At 37.1% G+C, this 23,030-nt stretch overlaps 3 protein-coding genes across 6 annotated transcripts; 2 read left to right on the forward strand and 1 right to left on the reverse strand.

Moving 5' to 3' along the window:
* The first annotated feature begins 776 nt into the window (after positions 1-776).
* On the forward strand, positions 777-10,863 carry LOC124180115 (glycerol-3-phosphate dehydrogenase [NAD(+)], cytoplasmic-like). Its single transcript, XM_046565211.1, has 8 exons — positions 777-1,094; positions 2,269-2,446; positions 5,081-5,221; positions 5,317-5,458; positions 7,401-7,513; positions 8,178-8,408; positions 8,487-8,686; positions 10,432-10,863. The coding sequence occupies exons 1-8, from the start codon at positions 1,051-1,053 to the stop codon at positions 10,490-10,492; spliced, it is 1,110 nt and encodes a 369-aa protein (XP_046421167.1). The 5' UTR covers positions 777-1,050; the 3' UTR covers positions 10,493-10,863.
* Positions 10,864-11,989: 1,126 nt separating this feature from the next.
* On the forward strand, positions 11,990-22,549 carry LOC124180116 (glycerol-3-phosphate dehydrogenase [NAD(+)], cytoplasmic-like). Of its 3 annotated transcripts, XR_006870210.1 has the most exons (9): positions 12,455-12,870; positions 13,944-14,124; positions 18,297-18,437; positions 18,601-18,742; positions 18,919-19,031; positions 19,268-19,498; positions 21,092-21,291; positions 21,844-22,103; positions 22,228-22,549. XR_006870210.1 is itself a non-coding variant. In XM_046565212.1 (8 exons), exons 1-8 carry the CDS (start codon positions 12,824-12,826, stop codon positions 22,274-22,276), a joined length of 1,104 nt encoding a protein of 367 aa, XP_046421168.1. In that variant the 5' UTR covers positions 12,493-12,823; the 3' UTR covers positions 22,277-22,549. The 3 variants fall into 3 exon arrangements, 2 of the variants coding, with proteins under 2 accessions (XP_046421169.1, XP_046421168.1); XM_046565212.1 differs by lacking the exon at positions 21,844-22,103 and having other exon boundaries at positions 12,493-12,870; XM_046565213.1 differs by lacking the exons at positions 21,092-21,291; positions 21,844-22,103; positions 22,228-22,549 and adding an exon at positions 19,673-19,729 and having other exon boundaries at positions 11,990-12,870; positions 19,268-19,587.
* Positions 14,201-16,656, reverse strand: LOC124180118 (peroxiredoxin-6-like). 2 transcript variants are annotated; one of them, XM_046565215.1, is made up of 4 exons: positions 16,437-16,653; positions 15,776-16,150; positions 14,801-14,876; positions 14,201-14,435 (listed from the first exon to the last, which is right to left on the reverse strand). In XM_046565215.1, the coding sequence occupies exons 1-4, from the start codon at positions 16,517-16,519 to the stop codon at positions 14,307-14,309; spliced, it is 663 nt and encodes a 220-aa protein (XP_046421171.1). In that variant the 5' UTR covers positions 16,520-16,653; the 3' UTR covers positions 14,201-14,306. The 2 variants fall into 2 exon arrangements, with proteins under 2 accessions (XP_046421171.1, XP_046421172.1); XM_046565216.1 differs by having other exon boundaries at positions 14,387-14,560; positions 14,729-14,876; positions 16,437-16,656.
* Positions 22,550-23,030: the final 481 nt, after the last annotated feature.

Genomic DNA, 23,030 nt, shown 5'->3' on the forward strand with positions numbered 1-23,030 from the left:
CTTCCACTAAACTCTTGGCCTGTCTAATTCGATGCCACGTGCCATCGAACAGTTGGTCATTCGTCAATGATTATAATAGTTTTCCTAACACTCATTGATTTATCGAGAACTCGGCGACTAGAGACAAAGGTAAAAATGGATTTCTTCCCTAGCAGATGCCGTCTAATTAAAGTCGTTTTCTAAAATTTCACAACTGACGGCATTCGTTACATAATTACTCCATATATCAGGGTTGAAATTTAACTAATTCTGCTTCAGGAATATCATTCAAGTAATTATAAGCGCAACTTCCAGAAAACAAATGAAAAGAAAAAACAGTCGAAATCACGATCTTATCTCCGACCAACTAGTCTAAAAAATTTACCCCAAATAAATAATGTACGAAAAAAAAACTGCCGCGTGCGATTGCGTAGCCTAAAGTTAGCTGCCAAAAACACGATATTTACAAAAATTTTTATATCGATGTCGAAATTTGGCGTTTCAGTGGCGGCCATGTTAGACAATTTTGTCGGTGCGTGGAAACTTTATTTCGACCTTACGATCGTTTAACCAAACGTCCAGCTTCCGGGGCTAAACCGATGAAAGGGAAAAAAAGTGTAGCTTAATTTCAACCCCTGGATATGTTGTGCCCAAGTGTGTATAGCCTGGAATTTTCCAATTTTTAAGAACCTGTTTTACCGCTGCGGCTTATCACGCGTCTTTGCGATTGGCCGAGCAATTGTTTATCCCCCCCCTCTTGTACAGATTTGTAAGCGAGCTCGCCGCGCGTTCGGCGTTCAGTCGATCAGTGCTGCGTTCGGTAGGTAAAATCCAGTTTCGACCTCCCCTGGATCCACTGGCCAGTAATCATAGCAGTACTCGCAGTAGCTTCAGTCGTGTTCGAGCTTCAGGATCAGTCGCGTGGGAATCTGAGGCCGCGGGAAACGTGTGGACAGTGTTGAGTGCGCGTGCGGACCGTCCATCTCTCTCTTTTCACTTTCGGCTTCCCTTCTCTTGTGGGCATCCGAAACGCCGATTTCGTCAGTAAAACAAAGCGTGAACACATTAGCAATGGCAGAAAAGAAACGCGTCTGCATCATCGGCTCTGGCAACTGGTAAGTCTTCCCATTGTTTACGCTTGTACGATCGATTTTGGCTGTGTGTACAGGGCGGTGCACGATATCGTTGAAATAACGCCTCGATTGTATTAATTGTACGCGGCATGTTTCCCAGGCTAATTTAACCGTGTAAGCATGTGTAACAACGGAAGAATTATCGTACGCAAATCGACAAGCGAATAACGACCTTTCAATCTTTTCTACAAACGAAAAATAACAAAACAGAGTCGCGGTAGAATTTGTAATCGCTTTTGTTGGGTTTCATCCTTCCATTATTTCGGTTTCCCGGAGTCAGATATTAAACTTTGTACCAATCCGTATCGTGTGTTTAGCCTTATCTTGGGATTTATTTTAATATTTGTATATATACTATCGTCGCCGGCCACTTCCCCGGTCAGCAAGAATGTCGCCCACGTATCACAACGCTGTTTGTGCAACGTACAAATACCTATAAGATTATGCGCGGTGCGGTAGCGCGGCTTTCAATTGTTTTTTATCGTCTTAGATTATAGAAATTCAAAAACTTACATAGAGAGGTCTCTTCCTCATTGGATCGTAATTATCCGACCGAATTGCCGGCAACTTCACAGCGTAATTCAGTCCGCGATTTACAAACTTACCTATATAACCATTCTTACAAGATTATCTGCAGTGCAATTTTAATATAGCCGATACGTGTGTAATTTTATAAAACGATGATACGCAGCTGCGCGGCAAGGAAGGTCGCGTGTCTCGTTTATATTTACACATATATCTATACTGTATATATATTATACTCGTAATACCGTACGTATAAGATCGCTTCCTTTCCGTGCTGAAAATGTCATCAGCTGTGGTATACTTGTAATATTGCTGCTGAAAATAGAATCTTCCTCGCGTGAGTCCGTCACGTGAGTCTGGAGAAAGTCTGGCATCATTGTATATATAGGTATGCTATTATCATCGAGCAGCGGCAGAGAGTATAATTCATCGTACACGTGTAAAATTATGAATATAAATAACGCTTCTCGACGACGAGGAGAACCGGGATGACTTTTGAGATTTTACAATTCGGAATAGGGAATTAATGAAACAGATATTCTCGTTACTCAATCAATATATCTACACCATCGTCGTATGTTGTAAATATAACAAACAATGTTACTTACTTAATTTATTCATATATTTTCAGGGGATCTGCGATTGCTAAAATTGTCGGCAAAAATGCCAGGGAACTTCCTCAGTTCGAAGAACGGGTCACGATGTACGTTTACGAGGAGTTGATAGACGGTAAAAAACTTACCGAAATCATCAACGAGACTCACGAGAACGTCAAGTATCTACCGGGGCACAAGATTCCCGAGAATGTGGCAAGTTTCGTGTTGTAATCGTTACGTTTAATGATGTATCGATTAAGTTGCGTAACATGTACGATATACTTCATTATTTATACTTATTGCACTCCTAACACTGTATACACTATACTCTCATATTTTTCATCATCACAAACAACCAGCTTTCTTCAACTTTGAACACCTACATACACAATGTGAATTCGATACAACGATCAGATAATTTCATTTATCATCTACAGCATATAACTTATACTATACATGTATATTACATTACACATATAGTCAAGCGATTAGGCGATAATATCATATCCAGGGATTAGATTCAAATGCCTTGAAAGTTTTTTTTTCGCCTCGTTACGAAACTGATTATTTCTATCTATACAACGAGTTCGAAGATATATAGATATACGTATTTCGATGATTGATGGATTATGTAGCGATTAATCAGAATCCTCTTTCATGCAGTGTATATAGTATACAATTTCACATAGCAGTTTAATCGCGATAATGCACGTAATCAGAGTCGAGAAAAATGTTTTCTTAATTCGACAGCTGTGATCGATGTATTTTATTTATCAATTTTTACATTCATTCGCCTCTTGATTATGCATAAATGGAAAGTGCCTAATTTTCTCTGTATTTCGTGAAAACCTTAAGTGCAAATTATAAGCTTCCACTTTTTGTTTCTATACGCTGAAATTTTTGCAGCGTTCATTGCTGTTCATTGATAAATTATTCTTTTCAGCTTATTGCTAGTCCGAAATTGTTATAATATGCTGATAGTTAGTAATATTGGATCTATAACTCGAAGTGTTTGTCGATACAGCTCATCGGTTATTCAGATGTGTCTACCACCCATATACATAATGTGCTGAGAAAAGCAATTAAAAATTTTCAAGAAAGTGTGTAACGATAATTACGTTGGGAAAAACAGCGATACACGTATCACATTATTACCTGTATGTATATGCAAATGCGATACGAGTAGCAAGAGTAAAACCTTGACCCAAGTTCAATACTGCGGTAACAAAGCGCGTGAGTGTCGCACAGTTCGTTATGCATAAGTAGAATGTAGAATTTACCTATATACATATATAATTCTGTATACACATATGAGTACGTATATGGACGCGTATAATGTATAGTATACAAATCCAAGGAACAACGCAACGCAAAATACCACGGTAAAAATATTGATGGAATTAGCTAGAAGAAAAAAGAAAGGAGTGAGAAGTAAAAATGTAACCTCAGGCGAAACGTTCGATAAAAATTGAAAATGCTTAAAACCACATGCATTATATACTTCTGCTTCTTTCTTTTTATTTCCGTTTGGCCTCTTTACAGTGTTTACAAACCGCTGTTGTTCCAGGTGCGTGAAACAGAAATTTATACAATGAGTTAGACGTGTATACACTCTTTTTAACCAAATAACTACCTATAATGATACAGGTGTTAAATTTTCGTAATGGTTGTTTTAACGTTATAACGAGGCAAAAAAAAAAAACATGCAGGCAAAAGTTAATCTTCCTTTGGGTGCTTTTGAAACGAGTTCGTTTTTTTGTAACTGTCTTTTTTTTTACCTTCTTTGCGTAAATATTTTACTCGCAATTTACTCGTCATACAATTATGTGTGTAATATAGTTGTGAATGAGTGCAGCTAGAGAAACAAGAAGGTGCAAATATACCTATGTTGCGCCATACGTAAGCACTGCGGTTACATCGCGCTCAATTTTCTCTCGTTTCCAGTCCCCCTTTAATCATCTACCTTCTTCTTCTCTATTGTAACCATTACCTGCCGACATTATGATAGATATACCTGAATGAAAAATCCTCGCTTACTACTCACCATACATATAATAACAACCCCGCGTTGGTATTGATTTTGCAAAGGTGCTGCATCGCGTACTTACGTTATACCGTTTATTTTCCATTTTGCAACGTGTGTTATGCACATAATTAACTTATATAATTATTCACAACGAATGTCTAATTATTCATCATCATTCATTCATCTTATCTCCGCAACATGATCGTATACATTGTGCAAAAATGAAATGTTTTCAAAATCGTCTGTATAACGCAGAGAGCAGCGTTACTCTTTATATCGATATATTAATACGCGAAAAAGTTCTGGCAAGAAAGATAAAAAAGAAAGAAAAAATGCAGGAACAAAAGAATGTGAAAATGTAAAACTTTGTAAGAAATATATTCTTTCAATTTTATTCGTATTGGCTTTCTCCTTTACTTATACGTACCTATACAAATTGTTCGATTCGTTGCAGCAGTAGCAATCTAAGTATAGAATATATGTAACGTAGATAAAGATCGCGACCGCTGTCTGTGTATAAACACGTCTTGTTTAGTCGGCTTTAATTGTCGCAGGTCAGGCATGCATGCCTGATGATAAAGGCATTCAAGTGACAAAAATAATTCCTGAGTCTGGATCGGACTGTACCAAAAACTGCTCCAAATTATCGCTTGCGATATATTTAAATATGGTTGTTTTTTTTCGGGAGAACACAAAACGGAATACTCCCTGAATTAGAAACGCAACTTTAATCTCGGGAAACTCAATATTTACAAATATTATGCGGTGAACAACTTGACGGATTGTTGAAATTTTTTTGAAATAATGAACAAAATTTGTAGATCGCGGTACCGGATGTCCTGGACGCTGCCCGTGACGCGGATATCCTGATATTCGTCGTGCCCCACCAGTTTATCCACAGGATATGCAGCTCCCTTCTTGGAAAGATAAAATCCACCGCTGTTGGCCTGTCGTTGATAAAGGTTGGCGGAAATTCGCAAATTTTACTTGGACTAATTTTTATCGTGAATCGGAAGTGTTCTGTACCTACATATTGTTACCCTTTCTTTCTTTGCAGGGATTCGACAAACGTGAAGGTGGCGGCATCGAGCTTATTTCCCACATAATAGCTAAGGAGCTGAAAATACCGGTTTCCGTTTTGATGGGAGCAAATCTTGCCTCGGAAGTCGCCGATGAGAAATTTTGCGAAACCACAATTGGTATGGCGATGTTCAGACGAATATTACGAATGGATCGTCCGTAAGGCTTGAGGCAAAGATTAGGAAAAGATAAAAAAAACTGTTTGAAAAGTGTTCGGCACTCTTATTGGCGCTAATTATATAACGAACACGAATGAAATGATATTTCGATTATGTAATGAAACTGAAATTGGGCATATTTAAATAATGCAAGCTAAGATATCAAGAATTTAAGAAAGTGTTTCGTAATTAGAACGTTCGAAATGCTTAGACTGTCGTATTTTCGATCCGATTCCAATGTTTTTACGCTCCCTTAGTTCCTTGATCAGATTTTCACATATTGTATCAAAAACTTTTAAGAAATCTTTTGCTATAGTACAATTAAAACGCGCAAATGTAACTACTGACAAATATTTATTGTACCGTATTTGCACAAATCTATTTTCATTGTGTGTTAAGATGACTGTCTGTAAAACATTTTTTCGGTGTTTTCCGGAGGTTTCTATCGTAAACAAAGTAAGCCCAAAATTAATTATTTAGGATGAACACTATCAGAAGTTAATCGTTTTAAATATTTCAATCATAAAAACTTTTCTAAACTCGTTGATTACTTAGCTTGTGTTATTCGAATTTACTCGGATTCATTTCTATGACACATCAAAAATGCTATTTCATTCGTATTCAATATCATTAACGCGAATAACATTGTTGAAGATTTTCTTGATGATTTTTTCATGTTTCCCGACTTTTGATTCAGACGACGGGACCGATTAATACTTAAAATTTTCCACAATGTCGTTATCAACGTTGCACAATAAGCTATAAATACGTTTATGCTTCGCTAGGATGCTTGTGATGAATATCGTGCTTTACGATCGTCCAACCATCGTGCGGAATACATTCTTTCTTTGAACTGCAGACACGAAATTCACGCTCCAAAATATATTCAGTTTTTCTTGCTCCATATCGCATTACGGATATTTCAGACCCGGAAACTAACGTTAAAACTATCGGCAAATCAGCTCCCTGGTAGGAAACTTTCATAAACAATAGAGAAAATTTAGATCTACGTAAATTGGCATACGTCAATAAGTAATGACACTTTTAGTTGAAAAACAATGCGAATCTGATCTCCAACAAAGGTCTAATCGACATTATTTTGCATATTTATGCAAGTAAAAGTATTATTAACATGCCACGTTTGCTTAGTACTACATTTTTTGTGGTAAATAAATACGCAGAATTTATTACATAAAATGATGGTCCACTAATAACCGATTCTCCATAGCATTTCTCAACCGTATTACGTGGTTATTTTCCATCAGAGAAAGTTATCTGTATATGTAAATTACATGCGTGATGTAAAACTTTTCCGATAGAAATATATAAGCGGTGCACACAAGCAGTCTTTGAGACGTTCTTGTAAAGGCGGTGATAACGAACGGGAGATAGTGAAATTTACTGACTGTGTAAGCAAGCCCGTATATCTTGTTACGACATCGTTTTATACATCGCTTCATGCTGCTCGTTACACGAGTCTAGGGAATGTTTACTTCTCCAAATACTTTTTCCAGCTGATATCGAACCGTCACTTTTTCTTTCCGATGATAAACAAACAGCCATCATGTTGATAATTGACGAAAAATCGGGCTCGTTGTGTACGAGAACTTGTACAAATAAGTTGTAAAACTGATGATAAGATGAGAAGTTTACTTAAACACAGATTGCCGGCGTTATACCGGATTTGAACGTTGTAAATAGTCGGTCGCGGAAAAGTAAATTGTTATGTCTATAGAAGATGAGCTGGATAATCCCATATCTGCCTTAATCCCTGTCACACGGATAGTTGTTGGATAAAAATAATCAATGGATATACATTCATATGTACAGATAAGTGGAAAGGACTGTAATATGATTACATAAAAACTGTGGCGATCAGTTTCTACATGTTGTTCTTTCTCAGGTTGCAAGGATAAACTTGTTGCGCCATTCCTCAGGGACATTATCCAGACCAGCTACTTCAGGGTTGTGGTCGTTGACGATGCAGATGCTGTAGAATGCTGCGGTGCGCTCAAGGTAAAAAGAATAAAAAATTTGCACTCCAGAAAACCTTGACGCAGGTTTGAATAACAAGTATTGCATAAATAAATACTGAAAGAATTCCAAAGAACTAATATGCCAAAGAATTGAACAAAAGAAATCTAAAATGCTGTAACAAAACATGTTTTGAGAGGTTGAATGAATTTTGAGCGTATCGAATCTCACCAACCAATTATTCAATTCGATTGAGGTTTGGTTTATTCAAAAGTATGTAAACTGACTTTCATTTATATATTCTTTTAATAGAATTCATACACACGAAGCATTATTATTGATAATATGACATGTTTTGCTAATTCAATAAAAAAAAGTGGTCAATTTTGGAAACCCAATCATTGTCTCCAACTTTGAAGTGAATCGCCAAGCAAGTTAACGAGTGAAATTGTTTACATGGTTACCAATAACAATGCTTTCTGTTAATTGACTGTGATTAAAAAAAATGATATAAATGAAAATACTTTTGAACAAAACAAATACCAATCGAATTAAATGGTTGATTGTCGAGATTGATATAAGTTTTCAAAATTCACCAATTTTTTCGGTTGTTTACTCTGATATACTTGCTTGATTCGGTTTATCATTATTGTATTGCCAAAATTGTTCTTGTTTGCTGATGTTAACGAAAACTGACGAATCGCAGAACATTGTGGCCTGTGGCGCTGGTTTTGTCGATGGTTTGGGACTTGGGGATAACACAAAGGCGGCGGTGATCAGACTTGGACTGATGGAAATGATCACGTTCGTGAACGTATTCTTTCCCGGTGGACAGTTGTCAACTTTCTTCGAAAGTTGCGGAGTCGCCGATCTGATAACTACCTGCTACGGAGGTCGAAACAGGAAAGTTTCCGAAGCTTTTGTCAGGACTGGAAAGGTACCCTACTCAACTTTTTTACGATGTTAGCACAAGAAAGAACGGTACATTAACGTTAATGCTGTTCTCGTTTTTTAGAGCATCGCTGAACTCGAAACGGAGATGCTAAACGGCCAGAAATTGCAAGGACCTTTTACCGCTGAAGAAGTCAATTATATGCTCAAGCTGAAGGATATGGAGGGAAAGTTCCCGCTCTTCACAGCCATTCATCGAATCTGCGTGGGCGAGCTAAAGCCCAGCGATCTCATCGACTGCATTCGCAGTCATCCGGAGCACATGTAAGCCGAACGAAATATTAGAGTCGACAGTAATGTCAGCCACGCCACAAGTTGAACCAAATTGTGTCCCGATTCTTCTGCTTTTATCCTTGCTTCCTTTTTGACCATTTTTTTCCCACTCAAACAAACGAGACGTTGGGCTTTTAATTATTGCTGTTGCGTTGAATTTCTCAACGAAATTCTACGATGACAAAAAGAGAATAAATAGGTAATGCCAGAGTTCTTCTGGATATTTTTGGGTTTGTAGAAAATAATATGCGTGCCCATTTTATTTCGTCTGCGTGGAAGAAACTGAGTAGTTGAAAAATTTCTTCATTCACGACTCTGACGTTTTGACATATTTTAACGTGATGTAGTAATATTATTATATACATATACCTATATGAAAGAAGTTTAGCGTGGATATATCATCGTAGAATAGATGAAATTCTGACAATAGAGACGAATAGCTTTCCATCATTGTTGATTCAAAATTGTTAACCGCGTCGTCAGGCGTAAGCGAACCCTTTTAAAATTATAAAATCCCTCTTTCTTCTCTTTACACAATTCAATTCAATTTATTTTTCAATCTTGACTGATTTTCCCCTTCTTTATTTCAAACATTCGTGGTAACAGAATAATTCTTGAATTGAGTAACGCTCAAATTTCCCTGTAGACACGAAACCTCAACCACTTGTTAAATATAGGCAACTGTGATTTCCCTCGCACGTGTTTACTCCTTTGATTAATATCGTGTTTTATTGACGAGTATAATGCTAATTCGCCGCCTTAACACTCCAAAGCTCTACTATGCTGTAGTATGACAATTATTTATCGTTTTCTACCAGTTATATGTAAAATATTGTATTATATATTTTAAATATTAATAACACGATGTGTAATTAGACACCAAAAAACAGCTGCGTTTCAGTTCCAACATTACGTTTATAATGAAAACAAAATTATTGGGATGAATCGCGTAAAGTAAAGAGTCGATAAAGTAATGCTTGCAATCAGCAATGATATTTCGTTAACTATAACAATTTTTAACCCCCCCCCGCCGCTCCTTATTATTAATTTTCGAACCGCTCTGAAAAAGCGCAATTATCAACTGATTTGCCTGCTGAAGAGTTGTTATGAGTACATTTAACGAGAAAAATAAATTGTTTTACTAACTTGTTATTATGTATATTATATACATACATATAAATAGACATATATTGTATAAAAAAAAAAACAAATATAGGAAAGACTTTGAATTGTTACCATTTATTGTAAATGTTAATTGTTACATTATTACTTATTATTGTATAATAACAATAATTATGATACTTATTATTATTATTATTATCATCATTATCATGTATTGTGTATTCCCAGAGCGATGAAAAATATAAAATTTATCATTTGTTATCAGAAATATGTTTTCCGCACTTTTATCGCATCGATATGTGTTAAAAAGCTACAACTGAATTGCAGCGTGTTTTGATTTTTATTTTCGATTGACCCGTACTAACCTTTTACTATTTTATCTGTAAATTATTTTTCTTCTCTTTGTTTCCAATTATGCCGCTTTCCTTCATACTTTACCTATTTTATCTCGTACTTTTTCTGCATCATCTAAATCTGAGTATTTTTTATCTACATCATTATTCAATTTTCGTTTCATTTGGTGTATCTATAATTGGAGTCTGTGTATTGAAATGACTTGACAAGCTAGTTACATATCATACTGAATTCTTATTAATTTCAACTACTGTATTTAGAAACGAGGGTTACGGATTTAAGGAACTTCTACCAATTCCATCGCCGATATCTCGTCTCTGAAGAAAACAATATCGCCATACCAGCCAACAAACTCGTTGAATTATTTTACTGTGATTGCATCGGGTTACATTGAACGTATACTTACTGTACACATTCGAATTTTGAATGTGAATTTTTGAGTTAATATCAATCAGAATGATGTTATTCGTTTTGCATGTTTTCTCAATAATGTTTCACTGTAAATGGTTAGGTTTCGAAAAACAAAATGTTTTGTCTTGTATTTTTTTATGCCACTATTTGCAAAACTTACGTTAACAATACTACGAATTATCGCTAAAATTATCTAGTTATCCTTTTGTACTTTTATAAAAAATTATTTTATATTCTGTTACAGTGTTAAGGTTAACTAATAAATCATTAGATTCCAACGATTTATTAAGTGATTCTACAAAGTGTCCGCCCTTAGAATTAGTACGTATATTATTTCGTTGTTTTATAATGGTTTTATCGACATCGAAAATGAGCGCGTAATATTTCAAGATCAAAATGACCGCTCCGCGCTCTTTATTTATTGTAACTAGCTGAAAGCGTCATCTTGCGGTTAAACTTTGAGTATTGTTAGTTTGCGTAAAGCAATTTCCGTCAGAAAGTTAGAGACAAATAATACCACTCGTGAATCGAGTTGCATAAAAGTAGGCGCAAGACGGTATTGTTTATTCTACCGATAAAAAAAAAAAAAATAGGAAAGAAATTAGTATTGCAGTTATAGAGCTTACGAGAAGTTGACGATTTCAAAGGTAACTCAAAAATTCGTACATTCCGCTTTTACATCTATCGCACAACGAAAGAAACAGAGTAACAGTAACAGAAAATGAAAATTATTCCCCAACGAACGGTAGACTTCGTCTTTTAGATTTTTCCAAAGCTACTCCGTGATTGAAGAACAATTTTCATTCCCTATTCTTATTCCTATTTGTTTTCATTGTATAACAGGCTTTACCGAAGATCTGATTTACCTAACTTCTTTTTTTTATTTCTCCCTTCTTGTTCACGTGTTAAAACTTATTACGCACACACGTCGTCACGTTGCGTAATGAAGAAGACGGAGTGAAAAAATAAACGAAATTACCCACGTGCTTCAATTACGTAACGATTTATATCAGTGACGAAACTCCGCGTGGTTCTGAACATACGCAGACGATGCGTGAATGTACGTACAGGGTCGATTTACAATCAGTAGGACGATGAATAAATCGTTGAGCGTTAATCTCACGATTGTATGTGATTTAATTATTCTTATTATACCGTCACCGTTAATCGCAGCTCAGCATTGCTCGTAGTGCGAAATGCTCGCAAAACTTATAACATGTGTGTTAACATCTATTGCATGTATGTACGCGTGCATCGGTACATGAGGGCTCGGTATTTTTGGCGCGTTAAATAAAATATCCAGGAAGTAACAGAGTCAAGACCTTGGTTCGACTTGGCAAGAGTCGGTGATGCGCGACCTGCTTCAGAGCTATTCGTTTTTACTCATTCACCGGTCGGTATTCTTTTCGTGCTTTTACTACGACGTTTTCACTTTCTGGTTCCTTTTTTCAAAGTCTTGTCAAAATTTCGACACTCGTACAATTAACGCGTTACATTTACAAATTATCTCCGTGAATATAGTCCTTCAACAACGGACGTGTAAATTTCTCAAACTCAATATAGATGTCTGATTAAGGTGTATATCTCGTCGGTGAAAATTATACTCAAAATATTCTTGCCATTGTTACAATTGATACGAAACAATTTTCGACGATTGAAGAGTGATGGAAATGATCGTAGAGCGTGAATACTTTTCGAAGCGTTTCAACGCCGGCCATATTGGTTTTTATACCAGAAATCGAGCATTTCTCAATTGTGGTTGATCCAAGTTATTTCGCAATGTAAAATCCGAACGCGAAGTATCTTGCTACCGAATCACAGATGCAATTGTTAAAATATGTAGATAAAGGCGAATGAAAAATCATACCCGTTATATTCGGAAATATTTAGCCACTATTCGCCGCCAATTTCGGATTGTTTCAGCGGTCACCCTGCGATCAACGATTGCGTTTACATTGGCGGTGATCCAGATTCAAAGAGGAGAACTCATTGTCAGTTCGTAGTCTACCGCTAGACTGTGGCTATTGACTCTGTCTCTTCGCAAGTCGTGGCTCCGGGTATTATCGCGTTAGGATTCGCGAAGTGAGTCAGTTGGCGGTAACGAGCCCCCGCGATAATCCGACTACCAGCATCGTCTCGTTATCTGCAGTGTGTAATTTGGTCTTCGTCATATCACGAACAGGCTGTTAACCGCAGCTGCTTGATTTCAAACAGGGATAAATACAGGAATCGACCGAAGCGATGGGTCGCACAAAGAAGAAGGTCTGCATCGTCGGGAGCGGAAATTGGTGAGAGATTTTGATCACTCGTTAGAATATAACAATAAATAACAATTTTTTTTTCAAGTCGTATCCCCCTTTCTCAATTTGTTTATAAAACGCCCCTTTCTTCTTGCAATCAATAATTATCACCCTTCGATATTCACGTTGTTTTTCTTCATTTGCATTCATTCTGTATTGCCTTTTCAGATAAACGTGCAAGTGTGTATAGGTATACAAATGCACATGTGAAGGTTATACCAAGGTGACGTTAATCTGTACCAAAGACGATGCACTTACTGCAAGTTGTTATGTATATGCAATAATTATTTCAGTGCTCGTTCACGGTCTACGATTATATTATTCAGAACTATCAATCATTCGTGTGAGGCCAGGTTTGCAACTTCTAGAAAGAACCAACGGATACTATACGCGTATTTTCCCCCCTTTCATCGACCTATTTTTCCCTTGTCTGTGAATTGATCATCTGATCAATCTTAATCCATGCAGTACTCGCCGCATCATTATTCACTTGGTAATAAACTGCATAAGAGTCCCATTGCAGCAAGTCCACTTATAAACTCTGAACACTGCAGCAAAAAACTGCGTCCCCTGAATGCAAAGCATATATTATACCTACTTGTTGTGTGATGCATTCCTATAAAAAGCGCGGGAAAATTTATGTGCCCACTTACTACACGTGTGTGCAAAAAACAGCTATAACTCAACGTTTCCTAATTCGGTTGAAAATAACAGCAATTCCCTAAATTACCATTCCAATGGGAAACGGCTCCGATATGGAGGGCAAGGTCTAATTGTAATTGTACGGTTGCAGCATGATGTACACCTTGACTTTGAACCAGTTGAACAACTCACGAGTCCCTCTGCCAGATTCAGATAATCGGGTCAAGTTTGCGGCGCGATCATGGTCGATCTAATTGCGCAATACCGATCGACACTCGCGCATCTGACATTCGCATAGATCATGATAAATCACGATCCTGCGCTAACTCTCGATTTCTTTCTGATTCACCGGAAGATTAGCTTTTGCATTAAAATCATCAGTTTCTTCTACGATTGATCTGCTTCAATTTTTTTTTCAGGGGATCGGCCATCGCCAAAATCGTCGGAGCGAACACCGTCAAGTTCAACACCAAGTTCGAAGAGCGGGTCACGATGTACGTTTACGAGGAAATGATAAACGGGAAGAAACTTACCGAGATCATCAACGAGCAGCACGAAAACGTGAAGTACCTTCCGGGCCACAAACTTCCGGAGAACGTGGTGAGTAGATATAAATTGTTTGCACCACTCTTAGCAAGATTTCAAACATTGTAAACTTAATTGTCAAAGAGTATAATCAGCTCTAGATTCTACGTTTATTGTATCAACGTACATATAAAACAGTTTCGAATTAACAATCAACGTGCCGTATATTTGCGCGTGATTAATCCGTGTAGAATGAATCAGTAGTCGGTTGTTGTGCGGACGTAAACTTTACCGGAAGGCATGCTCACTTTGTCGACTCCGCCGGGGAACAGTTTTGGAATATCCGCATCTTTTACCGTCGGAAGAATCATTACCTTGTCTCCAGGCTGAAGAGGGAAATGTCATTAAATAGCATGATTTCTATGAGACATTAATTACTTGACAGGTTTTACAGACGGACAAGTCATGAGACTGTAAAAATTGGCATAACCGGATGAACTTGTCTGTGAAAAAGGGAGTTTTCTGCAAAACGCAACGGTCAACCCCGACTAATAGGCAACCGGAACTACATTTTAATATTGGTATAACTGTACAAAGTGTACCTCAGGTTGCCTATCTACTGGCGTCGACCGTCGAGTTTCACAAAATCATCCGGTAAAAGTTAAAAAGACCTACAAAATGATTGTTGGACCTTGATGATTTTAGATCTTGTGAATTCGTGAAATCGTTTTAATATAATTAAGTCACTTACCACCCAGTTGGCTGGTGTTGCAACTTCTGGGATGCGATCGACCAGCTGGAGGGAATCAATGACTCTGAGAATTTCACTGTAACGAAGAAAGAAAAAGTAGGAAAATTTGGAAATACATTTTGCAAGCTACTCGCAACAATGAAGAATAATAAATTGGGGTGAGGGTGGAAATCCAGGAAGATTAGGAAATAGAAATATCACAATATTGAACTTTCAAAGACACGAAGATCTATTTTATAAAATTTGCGAATGTTTAAAGTCGGAGTACATAGAAAGCCGAAATGCAGAATTGCCAAATTGAATAAGAATTATAATAAACCAAAACATAGAACTGCCAGAATTCTGTCGATTTTATACTTCGGTTTCTTACACCTTACCGTTCTACATTCTAAGTTTTCTAGATTTTAACTTTCTGCATTACAAAATTCTATGAAATAGATTGTCATGTTTTTCGAAATTCGATACTGTGATCCTTCTATTTTATAATACTTCTACATTTTCATCACCCACCTCGTCAAAATTCGGATGATTTAAAAAATTTTTAACGTGTTTCAGCTTGCTATATTCTTACTTATTCTGTCAATTCTACATTTTGGATTTAGATACTTTGACCGTGTTACATTGTTGCTTTTCTATACATCGACTTTCCCGATTTTAAAATCCCGCGATAGAATAGATTACCGCTATTTTGAAAATTCAATGTTTTGACACTTCTATTCCCTGATCTTCTTACATCATTTCCCCCGTCCCAAATAATTCTGACAATTCTATATTTTACCTTGCTGTACTCTACCCTTATACATTTTCACTTTTCCAAACTTTGAACAGACTCCAACGGTCCCGAATATTCGCAATCGCAACCCTACCAATTTCTATAAATCGTTCTAAAAATCCTCACCTCTCTACCCGACAACTTCCAAACATCACGACGGCATCAGGATAACTTGAATTGCAATTGGTAAAAAATCTACTCACTCGACGTTGCGTCCAGTCGAAGTCGGGTAGATCATCGCCAGGCGAAGACGATGATCAGGGCTGATAACGTAAAGCGCTCTGACCGTCTGCGCAAAATCGGGATTCTTCCGGTTCTCCTCGTCGATCATGTCCAGCTGTACCGCGAGGGTGCGATCGGGATCGGATATAATGGGATAAGGAAAGTCCCCGGGGATGTCCTGGCAGTAGGACTTAATGTCGTTCACCCAGTCGACGTGGTCCTGGAGCTTGTCGCAGGAAAGTCCGAGCACTTTCGTGTTTCGCTTTGCGAATTCCGGAGCGTGAACCGCGATTCGTCCCAGCTCCGTTGTGCAAACCGGCGTGAAGTCAGCCGGGTGAGAAAACAGCACCACCCACCTGCCCGAACCATAAGTTAGTCGTTTCCGATGATGCAAAGATTAATTTCTTTTTTTTTTCAAAACTTTTTTACTCTAGGATTTCGCTGTCTTGATTATTTCTTCTCTTACAAAGCTCGCACATTTTTCACGAATGAAGAAAGTTTTGACGACACGTTTTTTGAAGACGCTTTGGTCGAGCCAAACGGCGTAAAAGTTTACAAAAACGCGGTGGAAGGGACTTAAAAATTGCTCCATCGTCTGCGCCAGAGTATAATTTTGATACAGTTGTAAATTGTTATACTCACGAGTTTCCCTGCCATTTGTAGAAATCTATCGGTCCCTGGGTGGTTTGGGCTTTGAAGTTGGGGATGACGGAGTTCAGCCTCATGTCTGTTATTTAATTCTCGTTTTTTTCTTGGATCAATCTTACGGAACTCTTTTTTCACTCTGAGAAATCGGTACGACGGTATTGAAAGTATGGCCGCGTTCTGCTCTCGGTAAAGACTGATACCGGCGGAATAGTTGCCCTCGGTTTTTATAGCTGGATATCATCTTGCAAAGTCGGCTTGTTTTCTCGAGGCCTTTGTCAATCACGTGATGGGTGTGTACGTAATGATTCAGGCTACAGGGACTGAAGGCGGGGGAAATGATAGAGTTACTCGACTCGCAGCCGTGTTGCAAGTGTCCCGGATTATTTTAGAATAATCAATCGGCCGTAGCGTCTCAATAAAAAGTTCGGAAGAAGCGAAAAAAAAAAAAAACAATTTAGAAAATCTTCAGTAGTACTTTTTCTGCCAATGATTCTAAACGTGATGAAACAACAACTCTGGAATACGATCAAAATGATTCTGGGCAAATTCGAACAACACACAAACAGCCGTAAGATATGATGATACGAAGATTTTGAAACCAGGTTTTACGGTACAAGAACATAGGTGTAAAGCTTATACCGTTGAGACTTGGAAAATTGCTAAATGTTAGATAGAATTACAAACCCTAAATTGTAAAAAATAGCTTGCTAATAATGTCTTAGTACTAAATGTCGAAAAGACAGTTGATGCGCGACTTATGAAATTCACTGTGATTGTTTACCAGTATATGGAATAATACCGTGGGGTGAAGCAAATGAAATGATATTAGATCCACTCCCTCGAGTGAATGATAGAATAGTGTTAATCGTAATGAAAATCATAATAAACAGCCAAAAAACATAGGTAAAAAATATATTTTAAAATCAGTGACGCATTATTGTGATAAATTGAGCAATTGTTTTGAAAATTCAAATGTCAAATCAAGAGATAGGCAAATTAAAATTCCCGAATCTAGTCTAATGGTTGATAAAAAAAAGTCGTAAATATAGGATAGCGAAATACCATAGCAAATTGTTTAATAACTTGAAAATCTTGCAAATAAGCTGAAGTAAAAAATGTAACAAAGAATGTAGTCTACGGGCAGTATCTTTAAATTGATTAAAATTAGTAGAGGTAGCATATAGATATACAAAGCAAACAACTTTAAACAAATTACACGTCGTAAATTTTTCTGTCGGTTAAATCAGCCGGTATTATAAGAACGATTCAAAATAAACCGCCTTCCTTTTATCACATTTATTTCTTTTGCGATTGAGATACGAAAACGATCTTAATTGTACACCATCTAATATATGTGGGACGGAAATATTCCAAGCGTATCGACAGTTGGACTTGCGGATTTGAATCGGCTTATAACTAATTACCGATCACTTGAATAATCCGTAAAATATGCAACCTCGTCACGGATATTCAAATTGATGTATATCTGGTTGCCGGAATGATATCGCATTCCAAACGGTATTAAAAACAAATGTTTTACGTATGCGATTTGCATATTATAAAATCGCCATTGCACCTTATGACTGTGCTTGCAAAATAGACTTGGTTAAAACTCCCGCACGATACTTGTTTTTTCAATTTCTACGGATATTAGACGGTAAAAATCTATCTTCAAAATACCTGCGCTTGAAGAAGAAGAAGAAGAAGAAGAAGAAGAAGAAGAAAAAAATTAAAGCATTCTTTGTCACTAATTGGAATAATTTTTATCAGATAATTTCATTGAAAATTTTTACTTCTAACGATTTTTCGCCCGAAAAAATTTCTCCATTTATTGATAATGCGAGGTTTTTTCAGGTCGCCGTTCCCGATCTCATCGAGGCAGCGAAGGACGCCGACTTTCTGATCTTCGTTATCCCTCATCAATTTATCCGAACCCTGTGCGCGACTCTGCTTGGAAAAATAAAGCCAACAGCCGTCGGCCTGTCGCTGATAAAAGTAATTTTCTATAAGTGTTTAAAAAATTTGCAAGAAGATTTGCTATCGTTTCTTGGTACAAATGTTTTTCATCTCTAATTTGATTCATTACTAGTTTCTTTTCGTTTTTCTCTCAAAAAAATTATTCTTTTTTTCGTTTCTATTTTCCGTTTTTTTCGTTCAGGGCTTTGATCAAGGCGATGGAAAATCGATCGAGCTGATATCGAAGATAATCGAAAACCTGCTAAAAATACAATGCTACGTTCTGATGGGAGCAAATCTCGCCAACGAAGTTGCAGAGGGGAAATTTTGCGAGACTACGATAGGTGGGTTATAAGAGAAATAAAAAAGAGACCGAAACAAAGGGGTTTAAAAAAAAAATCCATGTCAATGTATGATTCTTGCGCTGAGTACGTGACTTTTATCATCATGATTCGAAACTCTGCAGAAATTTAAGACCCTATTTACAACACAAAATATTAAATTTCCAAACACTTTACAGGCTGCAAGGATAAGAGAACCGCGCCTCTTTTGCGAGACATGATTCAAACCGAAAATTTCAGAGTTGTTGTAGTCGAAGATGCCGACGCCGTCGAAGTCTGCGGTGCTCTCAAGGTAAAATAATAATAATACATTTTTCGCATAATTTCCCGTATTATTTAATTTTTTTCGTTTTTTTTTTTTTTTTTCTTACAGACATAATTAACCCGCACAATTTTTTTTATTATTTTCAACAAAAATTTTCATTGTAGAGAAAATAGGAGAGAAAAGTAGAATAAAAAAAAGGTAATTCTGCCAAGGGATTGCAAAATCTTAATTTGCGGTTAAATAATGACTCGTGATTATAACAGAATATCGTTGCCTGCGGTGCGGGTTTCGTCGATGGTTTGGGCCTCGGCGATAACACAAAAGCGGCGGTAATCAGACTGGGACTGATGGAGATGGTGAAATTCGTCGACACTTTTTACGGTGGTTCGAAGCTCTCGACTTTCTTCGAAAGCTGTGGAGTAGCCGATCTGATAACGACTTGCTACGGAGGCCGAAATCGACGCGTCTGCGAGCAGTTCGTAACGAGCGGAAAGGCGAGTGAAATGGGCATTTCCGCTGGGAGAAAAAAAAAACAACATTTTCGAACGTCTTGTATATGGAGTATTTCACGTCAAGTCGAACGGTCGGTTTCCCTGAACCATTTTAATTCGATTGCCCTTTCACGCAATCGATGTATACATCGAAAGGATGAACTTTGAATTTTTCAGATTTTTTCGACACATGATTTCTTCACGACAGCTCGTCCAATAAATTGATTTCAACAATGTTTTGAATTTCCGCGTCTACGTAGCTTAAAACCTGGACGACATATGAAAAAAGTTCGTTTACAAAACTTTTAGGTTCTCTCGTCAACTTCTCGAGAGTATTTTTTTATGAATTTTCATACTCCGTTTGAGTGTGGTTTTGATACAAAATGCGCGCAAATTATTCGAAACTGAAAATTGCTCTGATCGAATGGGCTACAATTTATACACAGCGTGCCTTCTTAGACGCGAAAGGTTGTCTGAAAACTTCATAGCGGGTGGTGCAGTTGTTCGGAAGACGTATCAACGAATATTCACAGAGTGGCGAGAATTCGGTTCAAAGTTCGCGGCACGGCAAGAAATTTGCTTACCCTGCGCGTGGCGCTGTTGCGCACTCGAGCGCGATCTTCGATTGTTACGCGTCTTGTTTATAATCTCGATTGTCAACTGTTGTTGAGGAGTGATACTTCGGTCTATCATTTATCACGATTCCTGACATGATATGTGAATTCCCTACTGCCGGACAATATTTTCGAAGCATATTCATCCAAGGTAAGAGTTCAACGATGTTTTGGGTATCGTAATGCCGAATGTATAACTGTCACCGTTCATACCACCACATGGGAAATTTCACAGTTCCATGAAAACTATTACTTGTAACTTTTGAACTGCTTTTCCGCCTACTACGAAACTCACAGACAAACTTTGATATTGAAAAAGACGTGCTGTGGAAAAATTTCAGCCGATTCGATCAGGGCACTATTTTGTTACGGAAGATTATCGAAGATATTTCGTCAAAACTATACTTTTTAGACGTTTCATACAAATATGCAAAACTTTTGCATAGGACCTTTTTCCATATTTCATCTAAATTTCAAGCTATGTTAACTTTAAAAAATTAGAAATCGTCAAAAGTCGATTTTTCGACTAGCTGTGGTAAGAAAATGCTTGGTCATGAAAATCTGAAAAAATTTAGATTTGATGCTTTCAATACGAACTTCAAGTGAATAAAAGGGTATAAAAAGTGGTCAGGGAACTATCTCATGTTTTCGATCGATTTGGCATAGAATCCCCTGTATAAAATAGAGAAAAAAAAGATAATCCGTGGGTCGTACCTTCTTATCTTTTGTCAAAAAGTATGATAGTGAAACATTAATTGAAATTCAGTGATTTTTAATCACGAGTCTTCAATCTTCTGTATTTGCTTCATGTTTTGTGCAACCAAAAAACACAAGCATGTGATCTAGTTGTTTTTCTTTCACCGTAAAAAATTTTTCATCCAAAGACACAGTCGTTCAGGAATTCAGGACAAATATAATTCGAAAAACGAAAAAAAAAAGATCAAGAAGGAATAAAATCATGGAAACATTCGTTTTTCCGCAGACGATTAAGCAACTCGAAGACGAGCTTCTCGCAGGCCAGAAACTCCAGGGACCAGCAACCGCTGACGAGGTTCACACGATGCTTGTAAATCGCGGTGCCACCGACAAGTTTCCGCTCTTCACGGCCGTTCATCGCATCTGCATCGCTGAGCTGAAACCTGCCGAATTTATCGACCAAATTCGAAGCCATCCCGAGCACGTGTGAGTATTTACTTCATTTCAATCAACGCTTTTTTTTCTAAATTTGTTGCCCCTTTGTTGTTGGAAGTTTGAAAAATTCCATGCGGTGTTTCTGATGTTTTAATTGAGATTTTAGTCACTTTTTGACGTGACTTGGAGAAAATATTGATGTTTGAAAAGGAAAAAAAAACCGGAATTTTTCCCGTAAAATTCTAATGGATTTTACTTGACGTTGATGGGTAACAAAAGAAACAAAACAAAAAACAATTCACTGGGAATTGTTTTGGGAGTTTTCTTCTATTTTCAAAATCGAAATGTATAGGAATGTGTGTGATTGAACAATTTATTCTTTGACACCGAGTGTATATTTCTCTGTTTTATGTTTGTATGAAGGTTAGTTGCTTCTTTCACATGAATGTAATACATTAACAATTGCAGTGGATGTGTAACTAAATCAATCCAGACAGAAACATCATGTTTCGAGTGGTCGTCGCACAGCTGCGAATGAATTGCTAACATGGATCGTTACACAGCGTTACACAGTTAATTTATCGTAGACTTTTCCTGAAACAGGTTCGCGCCGAAAGCTCTCTACGTTTACTAGAAGACTTTCAAGCATTAGGATCTCGCAGCGTTTCAAGCAAAATTATTTGATTGATTTTCCGTCTGAAATTATTCCTGTTTTTTTTTTTTTTTTTGTGTGGTTTGCTTTTGGCTAACTTTCGTTCGTTCACCATCACGGCGAGTGGTCGACAATTTGTTACGTATTAACCATGGAAAAAATCGGAGCACCGACTAACGCTTGAAATTAGATAACTGCATTATAGTGTACGGTGAGTAAATTTTCGTGCTTTCAAACATCGTTCGCGAATAGTGGTGATAATTAATCGTCGGTACATTGTTGTTAATTTTTTGTTCACTTTTGATACCGATGTAAAACAGAAAAACCTTTTACAGAATGAGACTGGACGGCGTTATTGAAGACGACGACGAAGGAGCTGCCTAGGAAATGCGACGGTCCGTCGATTGCGGCGGCTAGGATATAGCTGATTTAAAATTAGACACTCGGACGATCATCTCTCAATCCGGGAGGAAGGAACGACGAGACATCGGCGTTGACGATCAGAGAGAAACAGATAAGGAGATGAAGAGAGAAAGAGAGAAAGAGTGAATGTGTTATGGTGTAAATATTTGAAATTCAATTTGTATATATGTACGGTACATGATCCATTTGTTGAACTCGTTATATGTATATAAATCTATAGATACGTCGTTTAAATCAATGTCATTCATCGATTCGAACATCCCATCCCAATCTGACTTTTGATTCGTATCGAAAGATTTTTTTCCACAAAAATTGTTTTTTGAGATAAGATGATCTGTCGGTTTTTTAAGAATTTTGTTCAAAATCGTTTAGTTTTATAAACTTTCATACGACACTGTTTTATTTTTTTTTTAATGAATTTGACTAATCCTTTCTTTTTTTTTTTTTTTTGCAAAGTATATTTTAAGACAAACGATTTGAGTTTTCAACTTTGACGATTTTGAAATATTATGCCGGTCAACCAAAACTGGAAACATTTTAAAAAATGTTCAACGCAAATTACTCGTTATCCCAACTGATAAACTGAAACTATTTAAAATCATGATTTTGGTATCTTTGAATCGATTCTGTATGACAAACGACTCGTTTTGTGATGGAAGCAGGAGAGGAGAAGACTAAACTCCGAAAAACAAAGTTGGGCCAGATTTCACCGCCA

This window comes from Neodiprion fabricii, chromosome 4 (genome assembly GCF_021155785.1).
Source record: "Neodiprion fabricii isolate iyNeoFabr1 chromosome 4, iyNeoFabr1.1, whole genome shotgun sequence".
NCBI classification, from domain to species: domain Eukaryota; kingdom Metazoa; phylum Arthropoda; class Insecta; order Hymenoptera; family Diprionidae; genus Neodiprion; species Neodiprion fabricii.

Coding starts and splice junctions, on each gene's coding strand:
- LOC124180115 (XM_046565211.1), top strand. CDS start 1,051: ATGGCAGAAAAGAAACGCGTCTGCATCATCGGCTCTGGCAACTG. Junction 5,222..5,316: donor TTGGCCTGTCGTTGATAAAG/GTTGGCGGAAAT, acceptor CTTTCTTTGCAG/GGATTCGACAAACGTGAAGG. Junction 5,459..7,400: donor ATTTTGCGAAACCACAATTG/GTATGGCGATGT, acceptor GTTCTTTCTCAG/GTTGCAAGGATAAACTTGTT.
- LOC124180116 (XM_046565212.1), top strand. CDS start 12,824: ATGGGTCGCACAAAGAAGAAGGTCTGCATCGTCGGGAGCGGAAATTG. Junction 19,032..19,267: donor AAGTCTGCGGTGCTCTCAAG/GTAAAATAATAA, acceptor TGATTATAACAG/AATATCGTTGCCTGCGGTGC. Junction 19,499..21,091: donor AGTTCGTAACGAGCGGAAAG/GCGAGTGAAATG, acceptor GTTTTTCCGCAG/ACGATTAAGCAACTCGAAGA.
- LOC124180118 (XM_046565215.1), bottom strand. CDS start 16,519: ATGAGGCTGAACTCCGTCATCCCCAACTTCAAAGCCCAAACCACCCAG. Junction 16,151..16,436: donor TACAAATGGCAGGGAAACTC/GTGAGTATAACA, acceptor TGGTTCGGGCAG/GTGGGTGGTGCTGTTTTCTC. Junction 14,877..15,775: donor TCGACTGGACGCAACGTCGA/GTGAGTAGATTT, acceptor TCTTCGTTACAG/TGAAATTCTCAGAGTCATTG.